At 48.6% G+C, this 16,490-nt stretch overlaps 1 protein-coding gene across 9 annotated transcripts in view; it reads left to right on the top strand.

Annotated features, from left to right (window-relative positions):
* RIMBP2 (RIMS binding protein 2) overlaps positions 1 to 16,490 on the top strand; it is a 222,023-nt gene that overhangs the window by 137,975 nt on the left and 67,558 nt on the right. For 7 of the 9 annotated variants that reach the window (XM_070769344.1, XM_070769342.1, XM_070769346.1 and 4 more), the window contains exons 4-5: positions 1,090 to 1,194; positions 8,916 to 8,966. In XM_070769344.1, coding sequence (XP_070625445.1) covers positions 1,090 to 1,194; positions 8,916 to 8,966 — 156 coding nt within the window. Of the gene's footprint in view, positions 1 to 900; positions 986 to 1,089; positions 1,195 to 8,915; positions 8,967 to 15,977; positions 16,085 to 16,490 lie in introns of those variants that run through there. The other 2 variants (XM_070769345.1, XM_070769347.1) reach the window with 2 other exon arrangements.

The raw sequence follows: 16,490 nt of genomic DNA on the forward strand, positions 1-16,490 counted from the left end.
AGTCTTCCCAACCCAGGGATCTAACCTGCGTCTCCTGCCTTGGCAGGCAGATTCTTTACTGCTGAGCCACATAAATCTCATTATAAAAAGAGAAAGAGGAAAGAAGGAAGGGAAGGCGGGAGAAATGAAGGAGAGGGGAGGAGAGGGGGAGGGGGGAGGAAGGTGAAGAAAGAAGCTAAATTCAGATGGTTTCCCGTGAAATCTTCCACGAGATTCTGCCTGTGTGAAAGTTGGTCCCACCTGTGCCTTTTTTCTGCATGGTGTCATTTCGCATGGTTCCTCCCCACCAGGGTTCACAGGTGGTCACTGTTAGGGGTAAGGAGGTCCTCGTGTTCTCTGATGCCCACTGATGGCTTCTCCTGGGGGATGACTTTGGGTGACAAGAGGTCATCAGAGCAGGGAGAAGATGCTCTGGTTAGAGGAAGGGCCCAGCCCTGGGACCGCCTGCCTCGGCAGGGCATTTGCAGAGGGACCAATGAAGGGACATTTGGACTCGTGGGGGGCTGAGCACCCCACTTCACCAGAGTGATCAGACAGGCCCAAACCCTGAGATTCAGAAGCTCCATAGAAGTGTCAGATTTGAATGCCCGACTGCCACTTAACGTGTGTGTCAAACAAGGAAAACTGCGTGTCAGTTTTCCCATCTGTAGAATGGGGCCAGTTACATTACCTCACTCCTGTGGTTATTGTGGGTGACAGCAGTTACATGGTGGTAAGAAGCTTGAAACAGTAGCCCTATCTAGGGAAAGAGCCATGCATCTTGGCTGGTATTTGCAGAAGACCTGGGGGTGGCGGCGGGGGCGGAGAAAGAGAGGATTTTTTCAAACAGAGAAGAGAGATTCACCTCCACACAGGAACCTGCAGCTCCGCTCACGTGCTCTTGGCACGTAAAACAGAAAACGCGCAAACAGGGGAGGAAGGCTTGTGGGTGTGAGGATTTCCCCGGCTGATCCTGCCGCCCTGGGGAGAAGCTGGGATGCAGGCGGTGAGTCAGACCGGGGAGCCGGCTGGCTGTGGGGGAACCCAGGACGCGGCTCCCTGCAGGGCGCTGGGCTGACCTGACCTGTGTGTCTCCCCCTGCCTCCCCAGCACATGCGAGAGGCCGCAGAACGGCGGCAGCAGCTGGAGTTGGAGCATGAACAAGCCCTGGCCATCCTCAACGCCAAGCAGCAGGAAATTGACCTCCTGCAGAAGGTGAGCTGGGGCTGGGGCTGGGGGCCTGGGAGAAGGCAGGCAGTGCGCTGGGGACCTGGAGTGTGGGTGGCTGGCTGCTCTCCCGAGCCTTTTCTCACACGCTCGGGAATGACTTCTTGGTGTGGAAAGATTCCCCGTGTGCTCTAGTTTCTCCTCAGTTAACTTGTGATTATGTTCTAAGCTGCAAAAATCAAAGGAAAAGCTCTAACAGTTGATGCTGGCGAGATTGTAGGGAAAAGGACACGCCTGTGGGTTATTAAAATGGGGTGTGAATTGCTTTATCTCTGGGGCTAAGTGACTGACAGCATCCTTGAGAACTAAAGGTCTATTTTGACCCTGCAACCTTCTGTTCTGGGAATATACCTGTAACAAATACAGGAACCAGTTTTGGTTTGGTTCGACTTGGATCCTGCTGTGTGGGCATAGGTAACAAGATTAAATCCAATGCCCATCCGAGGGCGAGGCTGTGTGAACTGTGGGGCATCCATAGCACAGAGCAGCATGACCACATTGGGAGGAAGAAATTCTGTTTATAGATGCCATCTTATCGGATTTACATGATGTGTTATTAAGTGAGCAAATCAAGTTTGGGGGCAATATATGTAGCATGATCAAGGACAAGAGAGGGAGAGAGAGAGAGGGAACACAAAAAGAAGAAAGCAAAGGAGAGGAGTAAGGACAGAAAAAATGGTAGGAAGAACAAAGGACAGAAACCAGAGGGAGGGAGAAGGGGACGAGCGGAGGGGACCAAGCAGTTCAGAAGGTGTATTCCCATGGCACCTGGGGTGGTTTGGGGACCACGAAAGTTAGCATCCTTAATCAGCAGCCTTGTTCTTCCTGTCTCTGTCCAGATGAATCTGGGGACCCCTCCTTCAGAACCATGAGGCTTGGAGTCCCTGTGTATATTTCTCATTGGGTTTCAATCCTGAAGCCCTGTGTCCCCCACCCATGGGAAGGCAGCCCAGCCCTTCCAGGCAGGACCCAGCTTGACCACTGATGCAGATGCTGGTCCCAGTTATGCCTCCCTTCACTGGGATGAGCAGCCGGCACCCTCCTCCTCCATCGGTGGCGCCCCCACCCCCAGCCAGCCCCTCCAGGTCTTTGATCTCAAATAAAGGACTCAGTGGCTAGCCTTATCTGGCTGGAGATCCCTATCTGTTGGAGTGTTTTTCTTCTCCCGAGTTTATTAGCAGAGCGTGTAGCATCAAGCAGATAACTTCTGATGCTGTTTTCCTAATCATTTGTGGAGACCTCGTGCTAAGGATAGATTTCATTATGCTGGTGTGATAGAGACTGTCACAGTCCTTATTACCTGTCATAATAAGTTGGCTGGTACGCTGAGAAGCAAGATTTCATTAGATGCTGTCCAGAAAGGATATTGCTGGGATGCAGACACCGATATTACTCCTGTCTTCTCCCTCTTTCCATGCGTGAGGGACCTTCCGGTGCCTGGTACCTACACTCCTTCACTGCATCCCTGAAAGCCACATCCCCAGGCTGGGAGCATCCAGGACAGAAATACAAATATTGTCCAGCAAGGGTGACAGGTTGGCTTTTCTTACCAGAGCGTCCTTCTCTTTTAGCCTGGAGTTTTATCTATGAAACACTTGATGCCGAGCAAAGTGCACTAGAGCCAAGTCCCTTATTCAGCTCCCAGTGTCTCTCTTGAGCATCATCCAACTTCCTTTGCTTTTGCTTTTTTTCCCCCTGAATTCATCCTTGCCTCTCTTTTGGACACACTCATGCTTCATCGGGAGGTGGGTGGGGGGAAGCAGAGGAAGAAAATCTAATGAAGGATGAATGCACAAACCTTGTAATTTCTTAGAGCTCTGATTTTTAAAATAAAAAAGTATTAGAAAGGTTGAGACTTGAGTGGAACGAGATTGGTGAGTTCTTTCCAGAGTTCGCGTCTGTGTTCGAGTTCTAGCATGGACAGCCCTCATGCTACATCTGCTGTCCGGTTCACTCGCTCATTCATTCACTCATCAGCACACGTTTGCTAGCTTCCACCTGTGTGTCGGCTGCTCAGCCATTGTTCTGGAAACCAGGAATGCAGTGCAGAGTCGGACAAGACCTCTGGCTTACCGAGTGAGAGTAAGTGAACAAGTCATGAAGAACTAAAGAAGTTCAGATCAGGGAAATGCCATAAAGGAAACACAGAATAAAGACTGATGAGGACAATGACTTTATATGGGGTGAAGTTGAAATGAGTGGCAGACACCTATTATAGAAATGCTCATATCCTGTGGAAAGCCGAATTCTAGCCCTTATCCCTCTATCATAATAAAAGTCACCAGAGCGCCCTGAGTTCCAGTTTGGTTATCATGAGATAGCAACGTGCATAGTTCCTAGAAGCTGTCTGCAGTCCCATTGACTACAAGTCCCATTATTTATTTTTATTGGAGTATAGTTGATGTGTGGCTTCCCAGGTGGCGTTGTGGTAAAGAACCTGCTTGCTAATGCAGAGGACTTAAAAGATACAAGTTTGACCCCTGGATCAGGAAGATCCCCTGGAGAAGAGCATGGTAACCCCCTCGTGGGTACTTGTGTATTTTCAGTACTGGAAAGTATTGGAAAGTACATGAGTATTTTCCAGTACTCGTGTCTGGAAAATCCCCTGGACAGAGGAGCCTGGTGGGCTACAGTCCATGGGGTCACAAAGAGTCACAACTGAAGTGACTTAGTACACACACGCATAGTTGGTTTATAATGTGTTAATTTCTGTTGTGCAGAAAAGTGATTCAGTTATACACCTATATATATATTCTTTTTATAATATCCTTTTCCATTTTGGTTTATCCCAGGAGATTGTTATAGTTCCCTGTGCTCTACAGTAGGACCTTGCTGTTTATCCGTTCTATACATAGTAGTTTGCATCTGCTCCCCCCAAACTCCCAATCCGTCCCTCCCCTAATCCTCCTCTCCCCTGGCAACCACCTTCTGTTCTCTATGTCCTTGAGTCTGTTTTTGTTTCATAGGTAGGTTCATTTGTGTCCTATTCTAGATTTCACATATAAGTGATATCATATGGTGTTTGTCTTTCTCTGTCTGACTTATTTCACTTAGTATGATCATCTCTAAGTTGCATCTGTGTTACTGCAAATCCAAGTACAGGATTTCTTGAATGCACTCCTGTGGGACCCAGCTTCATCTCGCCAATGCCATGGCTTTTGTTAAGTCACCCGTGCATGAATGTCCTGCTCAGTGGTTAGTGTCCTGCCCTCTTCCTCTTTGACCCAGAGGCACATTTTGAGAGGGTCTCTCTCCCCAACCCCTAGGCTTCCAGGATCCTACTCTCTTCCAGTTTTCTCCTTCCTCACAGAAGCCCTCTAAGTATCCTCAAGGCTCTGCCTGCCATCCACGTCTCTTTTTTAAATTTTTTTCTTTATTTATTTGGTTGTGCTGGGTCTTCCTTGCTGCACAAGGGCTTTCTCTAGCTGCATTGAGCGGAGGCTGCTCTGGTTGTGGTGCTTGGACTTCTTGTGGTGGTGGCTTCTCCTGTTCTGGAGCGTGAGCTCTAGGGTGCATGGGCTTCAGAAGTGGTGGCTCTGAGGCTCTAGAGCACGAGCTCAATAATTCTGGTGCTCAGGCTTATGTGCTCTGCAGCAATGTGGGATCTTCCTGGATCAGGGATGGAATTCGTGTCTCCTGCATTGGCAGGCAGATTCTTTCCCACTGAGCCACCCGGGAATCTCCCACATCTCTTCTTGACCTCCACTGCTCCCTCCATGACCTTGTCTGGTTCCGTGGGTGTGAATGCCGGCTGTGTGCCAACTCCCACATGTGGATCTCCAAGTTGGATTCCACTGAACCCCACTTCTTTTGTCCAACTGGTTGTCCAGCTTGGATGATCTCAAACGTCCTGTCCCAAGCTGAAGTCCATTCCATCCTCAGCAAGGTGTGCTCTGCACATCTTGCCAGGCTCTGCAAAGGGCAGTGTTTCCTTTTTGGTACAGCTTTTCCTTTTCCCCTGGAGTCAGTTGCCTCTTTCTGTGTGTTTGCTCAGTCTTCTGTGTGCTCATCACTCTCTTATTCCCAAACTTTCTGCCAGAGTGTTAAAATTTCTCTCAAGTCAACCAGACTCCTCAGGGGATGTTTTCATTCCATTTTCCTCTGAGACATCCTGCCTGGAGCCCGGCCTCATCTTCCAGTCCAGGCTGGTTGCCCCAGAGGCTGGATGCTACACTGGGTCTAGAAATGCCCTTCACCATCATCTTAGGAATTCCCTTGACTACTCTGTACTTTGTGGGATTTGCTTCTTCCCAGATCCTCAAATATGGACAGCATTTGTGTAAGGAAGCCAGAGGTTTATCTTCTCATGAATTGGAAGGGGTTTTCTGCTACTGTGTAGTCCTTGCAGATCGCTTTGTGGTTTCAGCTTCACTTCTGGACTTGGCCACCCTAAGGAAGGTCCTGGCTTTCAGGGACCCAGCTGATGTCAGAACTTTCTCCAGGGAACCTCTTCCCTCCTCCCTGGAAGTTCAGCTCTTCCCTCTGCTCAATATGGTGATTGGGAGGAGCGAGGGAAATAGTGGGCAGGTGAGAACACCTGTTGAGTTGAAGAATGGATGAATGATCAAGCTGCCCAAGGCTATTCTAGTGGGAGTCAAGGTGAGATAAGACCATTGGCCAACCCTTATTTCTGGTAGCTGGTGGAGATGTAAGCTTAAAAAAAAAAAATAGAAGTCCAAGCAGATAGAGTCCTGTCTACGAGGACTTTTCCACGGGACAGCTGCTTCATGGAGATCACTGAACCAGGAGCTTGACTGAGAATCCTCACTTTCATTCATTCGGCAAACAGTCCTTGAGCATCGCATGTCGGCTGTGTGATGGCTAAGAACACAGCAGTGAGTCAGGCTGTGAATATAGGCTATGGACAATGACAATGATAATAAAAGCTACAACATGAACATTTGCTTTCAGTGTAGCATATTCTGGGCCCGGTACTAGGCAGACATCTGTCATCTTATTTAAAACCCTGACCACCTCTGACTCCTCCTGCCCTGTCGCCCTTCCTGCAGCCACACTGGCCTCCTCTCTGTGACCCAAACATCCCCCTCTCTGCTCTTCCCTGAGAATGCCTGGCCCCCAAAATAATGACAGAGCTGGCTTATTGTTGTCATGGGAGTCTCTGCCCGGCTGCCCTGCCTGAATGGACTTCATCACCCCTGCTCTGGCATTCTCTGCCACTCACCCCCTTTAGTGATGCCACTTGCTCATTTTTGTACCTCTTTGCCTGTTGTCTGCATCCCAAGTGGAGTGTCTGCACTCCCCGGACATTGCCTGACACAGAGCAGGTACTCAACAAGTGACGCTTGGGAACTCTGAATGAGTGAATGAATGAACAGAGATACTCAGGAACTTTGAATGAATGAATATGGATGAATGAATGAATAAATGCAGGAAAGACCTAGTAAGACTCCATCAATTGGTCCTGTAACATTACCAGGATAACTGATGGTAAGTTCCAGGCCATCCTTGGTAAGTGTCTATTGAATGTGTGAGTGGTAACAGCAATAAGCTCTCATTGTAACCTGTGGGATGCAGGTGCCCTCACAGATGCAGGACCTGAGGTTAGACAGCAGGGTCCAGGTCCCCTGGAGGCCTGACACCAGAACCCTAATGTCTCTCTAGGGAACCAGTGAGCAGAGTCCAGTCGCTCTAACTGCTTCCTTTTCCTGTGTGGGTTACATCCTCATCTTATTACAAGTAGCAGTTATAATCTCAGTGTATGAGCAAAATTGTCCACATTTAAAATTCATCTGCAAATGCTACTGTTGTTTTAAATTCCTCCCGTGCAGGAAATGAAGGCTCCCAGGCTTAAGGCCATTATTGACATGCTCACTGCTGATAGAAACCAAACTTCCCCTGCAGCTCATAAAACTGCTTTGCCTCCATGTCAAATGCTTCCCTTGCATGTTTTGGATTTAGTTGTTGTATGTGGGTAACAGGGACATCTCAAGCTGACCTTCTGAGTTCATTCAGTGTGTTGATTTCTCCCGCGATGCATGCCTGGGATACTGATTGCTGCTCACGACTTCCTCAGCTCTGTGGAACCCAGGGACCTGATTTGAGGATCTGTACATTTAGTTCCATGAATCTCACTGTCTTTTCTGTGGAGTTGATATTAACAGCACCTGTAAATGACCCCCACCCACTCTCATCTCATCCCACCCAGCATCCATACTCCCAACCCCATCACCAAGGTGCCTGGGAGCTTATTACTCTGAGTGTTACATGCCGGTCTGTCCCAGCCAAACGTCCAAAGCTTTGGCAGCAGGAAATCTATGTCCCTTTTGAACAGCTACCCCTCACCCTGAAATAGATGTGTTTGCTGCCATGTTAACTCACCCCCTGGACATTTCATCCCTGGATGACAGGCCCCTTCTTCTGACCGTAGGACTGTGGGTCTCCCTAGGAGTCAGTCCCTCTCAAGTCTAATGTGTTCTGTAGGAAACCATGAAGGTCTCAGCTTCCCCATGTGTTGGCAGTGGCCCCCAAAATGAGCCTCGCTGAAGCTGTCGCCTAGATTCTGCAAGAATTCAGCTCTGCCAATTTTAACTGTTAATTTTAGCCATCTATTCTGATTGCCCAAATGGCCCAGCTTGCCAGTAGCCTACGAAAACGAACTCCTGATTTGCGCTTGAAGCCAGAAACGAAGTTGTTACTGCCAGCTTGGCTGTGTTTTAACAGCCTGTGATGGGGTTTTTGGTTGTTTTTCATTCTGCCAGTTGAAAACTATCTTTGACTCAAGTGGCTCAATGGTGGTGTTATTTATATAATCTCTGTATGTTCTCTAGCTGTTTTGTCTCCCCCCCTCCAACCCCATTTCATGATTTATTGTCGCTCTTGTTTTTGCTTTGAAAGGAACAATTTTGAGCTTTTGAAGACTGAGCTGGATTCAAGAATGGTCGAGTTAATTTGCTGGGTTCTATTCACTTCCCCAGCTCTTAAAAGCCTCATTGGAAATATGTGAGAATGAAATGCATATGAATGAACACTATGGAAATATCAGGCTACTTCTCGCTTTTAGTCCATACTGGGGAAGCCAAGCCTTTCCCTCTTTCCGACTAATGGAAATTTTCAAGTGAGAAGTAGAAGATGTTAAGACAGCTCTCACTGGCTTATTTATGACATCCAACTCTTCTCTTTATTATTCTCCAGCCACCTGGAGAAAATATTCCTCCAGAGCTGAGAATCCTGAATGTAAATCTCAGTTTAGCAGGTGGATTCTTTCTTCTCTATCATGTGCTTAGTTGTGTCTGACTTTTGCGACCCCATGGATTGCAGCCCGCCAGGCTCCTCCGTCCATGGGATTCTCCAGGCAAGAATACTGGAGTGGGTTGCCATGCCCTCCTCCAGGGGATCTTCTCAATCCAGGGATCGAACCCACTTTTCTTACATCTCCTGCATTGGCAGGTGGGCTCTTTACCACCTCGTGCAGCAGCCCAATCTCACCAGCCTCTCCATTCTCTGCCAGATGAGGGGGTGCTTTTCAGTTTTTACAAAGAGCGTCAAGCCCAACCCCAATCCATTCCATCTTGCCCAAAGGAAGGGGAAAAAAATGAGAACTGATTTAGACCCTGAGAATGTTGGGGCTTGTTAGAGGAATGAATATCAATGACCCACACTCCCTGATAACTTCGACATTAATCTCTAATTCTGCTGCCTTTTTCCCGCTGTAAACGTTCACTCATCTGTCTTTTTTCATCATCCCAAAGGCTCAGGTTGAAGCTAAGAAAGAACATGAAGGTGCGGTGCAGCTGCTAGAGGTAAGTGAGCCAGCCCTGCTGGCTTTCTTCCCCGGGGGTGGGTGAGCTCAGGGCATGCTGTGTTAATGCTTTGTAGAAGTCGTAACCGACCTTTACTGAGTGCCCACTGGGTACCCATTACTCCTGCCGTTTACACATCCTCCCGTGTTGTCCATGCAAGCAGACCATCAGATCAGTATCGTTATGAGTCCCATTTTTACATGTGAGGAAGTGGGGCCCAGAGAGGTTAAGCAGTTTTCCTGTGGCCACACAGCCAGCATCAGAACTGTGAGTCTCAGAGGTGCTCTGCTCTCCTCTGATTGAATGGGAAGCAGGGAGGGTGAGCCTGCTTCCTTACAGGAGAAAGGGAAGTGGATCATTCCTACGGGTGTCAGGTGAATGGGGGTATTTTAAAGGATAGCGCCAAGCCTGAGGAAATACCTGGCATCCGGGGAGGCATTTGCAGATTTAGAGAAAGGACAGCGAAGGGAGTCGCAGCAGTGAACACGGTCAAGGCGCGGCCACAGGTACTGTTCCCGTGAGCACAGCAGGAGTCACCCTCCCCAGCCACCTGCAGGCCTTAATCACTGGCTCTGATGCTGGGGGCTTGGCAGGAGGCAGGTGACGTGTCAGAATCACTCTTCTGCCCCCGGTTGGTGGCCTCCCATATCCTCGGGAATGGAGGAAACTCCTGGGGTCCCCTGGGGGGCCTTTGCAGTCTGCATGCCTCATGTATAATAAATGGACATAAGGAATCTCCCTTTTGAAGACAGAGGTCCCCCGATTACTGACCCCTCAGTCAAGACACAACAGCAGGAGGGGTGGCTGCACAGCGTGGGGTGGCCCCACAAGCGCTCCTCCCCTAGTTCTGTTCTATCCAGAAAGGCCAGGAGGGCCTCTCCCCTGGGCCTGTGTCTCTGCATAAGGGAAGCGCCTGTCCTCTTTAAGATGACCTTGTCTCTTGTCCCCCAGGGCAGCTGCGTGACCACTTAAAACAGAATATGTGCATCTCTTACATTGCCTTTTAAAATCTATTCCTCCCCCAGGAAACGGTTTCATCATTATCATCATATATATTAAAATTGATTTTTTTGAAAGCCTCCATTAGCTAATGAATATCTGGAGGGCTGGGAGTGATAAATAGCAGGTGGGAAAATATATAACCTGAGAGAGTGGAAACAGACGTCCCAATGGCCATACATCTCCCTGAAACAGCATTTCATTCCCCTCGCAGGATCGCCCACCGCAGTTTGATTTGCATAGTCTCCTGGCTGGAAGTCCAGCTTCTTTCCTTCCCTTCACCCCAAGCCCATCGATCTGATGATCTGTGTTGTTTTAATCTGCCTTCTGAGCTGCCGCTCTGTGACAGCCCCACTGAGGTCACGTCGCCCGGCGCTGGTGCGGGGTGCAGGCCCTGACACGTGGGGGACGGGTGTAACGTGCTTTGGTTGGGAAAACAGAGAGGGCCACGCAGATGGGCTGAGAACCTGGGTTTTCTTTTATTCACCACGTCTTCCCGTCATTGTGTTTTGCTTTGCTCTTCACCCAGAACACGCTGGACAGCATGCAGGTATTTTAGCGAGTGATGTCCTCCCCTCCCATGTGCTTGGTGAAGTTTTTTCCCATGAGTGGACCAGCCGTGCGCCCCTGGGCCAGCTCCATCTCCCTCTTCTTCTGAACATGGGCAGCTTCTGATGCAGTCGTGGGTGCCCGGGTCTCCCTGGGGTGGGGGGAGCCAAGGAGCTGCTCGTGGGAGTTCTGCCCCAGGGAGACACTTTAATCCAGGCACTGGGGCCCAGGGTTCTGTCCACCGTGAGTGATGAGTGAGCCCAGCAAAGCCGGCTTCCATTCTCAGGCTGGAAGGATGTTCTGTGAATTCAGATGACCGCGGGGAGGAGAGCTGTCAGGATGATCCTGCCCTCGGGCCAGCCGCGTGCTTGCACTGCCGAGAGCCCGGAATTCCGTGGGTCATCAGTATTCACGCCTTGCACCTGAGTGGGCCCCTTGCTATCCTGTGTCATGGGCAGGCAGTGGCTTCTCCAGCAGCAGAGGGGCCCTTCCTCGTTCTTCCTGCAGGCAGCCACCTGGGGAAGAAGGGAGATGAACTGTCTCTCCAAACAGGGTTTTGAGCCTTTTCCAAAACTCTGAGTTTGGCCGTGAATTTGTAGAACTGATGATGACTTTCCTCACTCTTGGGTTGTTCTCAACCTGGGCTTCCCAGACCCAGTGTGTGCTTTCCAGACCTTCAGTATCTGCATTACCCCGGAGCTCGATAGAACATAGATCCTCAGCTTCTGCCTGCGACCTGCTAGAGCAGAAATTCGGGATGGGGCACAGATGTCTGCGTTTTAACCAACCCCCGTGAGCAGTTTAAGAAGCATTGTTTAGAGAGTCTGCTAGGCTGGTTACAGGAAGGATAAGTAGCTGAAGGAGTAGGGCACTTGGGAATCTTGGCCAATCCTGGCTCAGCGCCTTAGTAACTGGAAGTGTTGACCAGGAACAACCTGAGCGAGTCCCCACCCACTGGGTCCTCAGGAGCATCCTTAGCAGGCAGTGTACTTTTCATTTGGAAATTCATGTTTTCCATGTCTGACTTTAGTGAGATCCTCTACTGAGCAGAAAGACACAGCTAGGGATGACACAGTGATAGAGAAGGGCTGCCCTGGAAGTAGCGTTAGGTTAAAACCCCTCGAAACACTCACATGCACACATCTGGTTCTGTGGACGTCTCAGTCCTGTTTTCTTATGAGTGAGCAGCCAGGATGTTTGTGGGTGAGAGGAGGTGTTTTTATTCCTGGTCAGAACACCCAACGACTGATCTGGGCTGGCTTGGCAGGCTGAGCAAAGACAAGGATCAAGAGTCAACTGAAAACACCTTTTCAGAATTGGAATGGAGAGCTCTGCTTGAAAACCTAACAGCCTAAGAGCAGGTGCTAGTTATGTAGCTTCCTTGACACTTTATAAAGTTAGTTCAGGTCAAAGAAGCAAAAGAAAATAGCTGTAACAACAACAACAGTGCTGATAGCAGGGTTTATTGAATCCTTCTCAACTGGGCATTGTTCAGAATGCATCTGTGGGTTACCTAGGAGATGACAGAAATATTGTCCCTCTCATATCCATGACAACAAGGGGAATTGAGACATGATCAGGAGAAATGACTTCCCAAAGCCTCAGGGGCAGATAGCCAGGAGCAGAGTCTGGATGCCAACCCCAGGAGTTTAGCGCCAGAATCCGAAATCTCCACCACTGCATGGCAGCGTCCTCTGACCTAGGAATCCTGACTTCCCTGCAAAGCAGGGTCAGCTCTCCTGCCACCAAAAGGTGGATCAGCTCCTGCAGCAGCCAGACTCAGAAACAGTGGGCAGACAGCTCACCCTGACCTCTGGGCATCAGCAGACAGGAGTGCACATCGTGTGGTCACAAGTGACAAGTGTGATGAAATTTAATCCTTTTAATACCCCCCAGGGAGGTTGATAGCATCCTCCTCATTTCACTAACGAGACAACCAAGGCACAGAGATGCTGAGCCACCTGCCAAGGACACACAGCTCCTAAGAGCAGAGCAAGAGCCCTGAGGTCCACAGGTAACACCATATCAAGTCGCTGAGAAAGTCAAGTGCAAAGAAGAAATGGTCCATGACTGTAGGGCTGATAAATCGTAACACCTGTTGGGTTGGGAGGCAGTGAGCTCTGGGATCCATTGCAGGGGGCATGTTCACCCTTGATGAGCTGGTACCCACCTGGGTGTCAGTACTGAGGGCTTTGTATATGCGCCTTGTGTGCTTTGCGGCTAATTATTCAGGGCTCCCAGGGCTTGTTGGCCACTTCCTGGACCAAGGCGTCCACCTGCAGGTGATGCCAGAAAGAACCTGAACAGGTTCCATTCATCCCCGAGTCTCATCCAAGAGCAGATAGGGCCCTGAATCTCAAGGTGGGGGTCAGCATCTGGGCTGCCCAGTGACTTTTATGGGTCCTGGCTCCTTTTGCTTTCATGGGACCCTTCCTCCCTTAAGATATTAAAAATTATATTATACATCTGCTTGGGTACAAAGATGAATGTAATCCAGCTTGGATTCATTATTATTATATTCATTTTTTCCCCTGATTTTAAAGACAATTAAAATGAAAACTTTGCCATGGATCCCTCAACAAGGCCTCAGGTACCATGCTGCTGCCTGTCTTGTATTAAGGTGCTCAGCGATCATCTGGCAAGGGAGTGTCCTTGTGGTTAAATAAATCTGTTTTGTCCCATCAAACAGATGACCTTAGTCTCTGATCTCTTGGTCTCTTGGTGTAAGTCAGGTTAGGCGCAGGTGTGTTGTAGTAACAAACACCAAAATCTTACATTCAGCACAAGGGTTCATTTCTTGCCACTGCAGATATGGGAATTCTCCATGAAGCTCCCCTCCACGTGGTAACTCAGGGATCCAGGATCCCTGTATCTTGAGGCTGTGCCAGCCAAAGCGTATGGCTTCCTGATCACCGTGGGGGCAGGGAGAGCTCTTCTGTGTCTCAACTATAGAGGCAACAGATGTCACCTCTGTTTCTGGGTCACCAGCCAGAGCTAGCGACCTGCAGGAGAGGCTAGGAAGAGCAGTCACCCTGAGTGGGGGCCCTGTGGCACGGCTCTGCCACATCTGAATTCTGGAGTCCTTACAAGGCAATGCAATTTTGCTACTAAAGTGTGACAATATTAGCCAAGTTGAGAATTTGAGAAGTGCTCAGATAAAGAAGCTTAAACTTAATGCTTTGCATTTAAATCTCTTAAGAATTCTCTTTCCCCCAGTAATTCTGGTGGGCATGGGTTCTCTGCCTCTTGGGAATAACTTTGGCAACCCTGTACCCATGAGTCTTAGCTGGAGGACAAGGTTGTTAGGAACAAAGAAACCGGGATGCTCAAATATTTGGGGGCTCACCTTCTGACACCAGCTTCATCTCCCTAATTCTCCCCATCTCACTGCAGTTGGTACCTTGAGGGCAAAAGCTACAGTCAACAGGCAGCCTTGGGTTCTGAGGTCCCACCCGTGAAATGTATTTATCTGCACACAGGGCACCTCTGTGCCAAATGCATGTCTGTACAGAAGCAAAAGACTCCAATGATCCAGACCCACCAGTGCAGAATTCACTACGTTTTAGTTGGATTTGATAAAGGCATTCATCATGTGAACTAAAACAAATGTTTAAGACATTTTAAGACATTGCATTTTAATAATGCTGAATCAATACATTATAGGATGCAAAGCATTAAAGAGTCATCTTCACCAGAGTCTCCCTTTGGTTATTACTTTGTTACATTTTAGTATCAAGATGAAATCACCCTGTAAAGATTCTAGAGTTCAGAGCAGTCACTTGTCCTGGAATCCAGAGCCAGTTTAGATGAATTGATGGGGTTTGTCTGTGTATATGTAGCTGCATGCAAGAGCTGGTGCAGGTGTAAGTATGAAACTGGCGGTGGAGGGTATTTCTTAACTGGACATCACCATGAAAGAGGGCTTCCCAGGTGGCGCTATGGTAAAGAACTCGTCTGCCAATGCAGAAGACAGAAGAGACATGGGTTTGATCCCTGGGTCAGGAAAATCTGGAGGAGGACATGGCCTGGAGAATTCCCATGGACAGAGGAGCCTGGTGGGCTACAGTCCAGAGGGTCTCAAAGAATCAGATACAATTGAAGAGATTTAGAACACCATGATGCCATCTGAGAAGCAAGGGTGATTGAGTCACTAGTTAACTGACTTCACGTCAGTTTGCCCATAGAGGACAAAAGATCTTCAGTTCAGTTCAGTTCAGTCGCTCAGTCGTGTCTGACTCTTTGCGACCCCATGAATTGCAGCACGCCAGGCCTCCCTGTCCATCACCAACTCCTGGAGTTCACTCAAACTCACCTCCATCAAGTTGGTGATGTCATCCAGCCATCTCATCCTCTGTCGTCCCCTTCTCCTCCTGCCCCCAATCCCTCCCAGCATCAGGGTCTTTTCCAATGAGTCAACTCTTTGCATGAGGTGGCCAAAATATTGGAGTTTCAGCTTTAGCATAAGTCCTTTCAAAGAAATCCCAGGGCTGATCTCCTTCAGAATGGACTGGTTGGATCTCCCTGCAGTCCAAGGGACTCTCAAGAGTCTTCTCCAACACCACAGTTCAAAAGCATCAATTCTTCGGCGCTCAGCTTTCTTTACAGTCCAACTCTCACATCCATACATGACTACTGCAAAAACCATAGTCTTGACTACACAGACCTTTGTTGGCAAAGTAATATCTCTGCTTTTGAATATGCTATCTAGGTTGGTCATAACTTTCCTTCCAAGGAGTAAGCGTCTTTTAATTTCATGGCTGCAGTCACCATCTGCAGTGATTTTGGAGCCCCCAAAAATAAAGTCTGATACTGTTTCCACCGTTTCCCCATCTATTTCCCATGAAGTGGTGGGACCGGATGCCATGATCTTCGTTTTCTGAATGTTGAGCTTTAAGCCAACTTTTTCACTCTCTACTTTCACTTTCATCAAGAAGCTTTTTAGTTCCTCTTCACTTTCTGCCATAAGGGTGGTGTCATCTGCATATCTGAGGTTATTGATATTTCTCCTGGCAATCTTTTTTTTTCTTTTTATGTCAAAGGATTTTTAAAATTTTTTATTATTATTATTTTTTTACTTTATAATATTGTATTGGTTTTGCCATACATCAACATGCATCCATCACGGGTATACACGTGTTCCCCATCCTGAACCCCCCTCCCACCTCCCTCCCTTCCAGCTTGTGCTTCCTCCAGCCCAGCGTTTCTCATAATGTACTCTGCATATAAGTTAAATAAGCAGGGTGACAATATACAGCCTTGACGTACTCCTTTTCCTATTTGGAACCAGTCTGTTGTTCCATGTCCAGTTCTGACTGTTGCCCATAGAGGACAAAAGATCTTAGCTTCTGCTTATGGACCCCTACCGTGCCTGTGAGAGTCTGGACTTAATAGTTTGTTATTGTCCTGGAAGGCAAGTTTCTTCCCCATTTTACAGATGAAGAGACTGAGGCCCAATGCGCTTCTGTGACTTGCCTCCAGGTCCCCTGAGTGAGTGAGAGGAAGGTTGGCGATCTACACACAGCCCAGAACCTGGAGTCAGACAGGCTTACATCTGTCCTGCCACTTCCTGGGTATGTGACCTTGGTCTTTAGTCCATCTGGCCTTGTTTTTCTCATTCATACAACAGGCTCCATCAACTTACCCCTGGAGTCTCTCTGGCCATCAGCAGTCATGCATAGAAAGCCCCCAGCAGGACCCAGCACATAGCAGGTTTTCAGTAAATAATAAATAGCATCACAAAAGTTGTTTACACATAAAGATACTGCACGGAACAGCTTACTCCCGAATCACTGCTACGCAGCGACCCAGCCCTGCCAGGACGACCCCGACCCCTGACTTTGCTGTGTTAAGTATTGAGAGTTCACCGTGTCCCTGGATTCTCAAAACGGTCCTGGTTTGGACACATTAGAGAGCACTACCCCCTACTCATTCGCTGCCTTTTACAAAGCCCCAAAGTTTTTCAGATGAAAAACCCAG

This window comes from Bos indicus, chromosome 17, assembly GCF_029378745.1.
Source record: "Bos indicus isolate NIAB-ARS_2022 breed Sahiwal x Tharparkar chromosome 17, NIAB-ARS_B.indTharparkar_mat_pri_1.0, whole genome shotgun sequence".
Taxonomy (NCBI): domain Eukaryota; kingdom Metazoa; phylum Chordata; class Mammalia; order Artiodactyla; family Bovidae; genus Bos; species Bos indicus.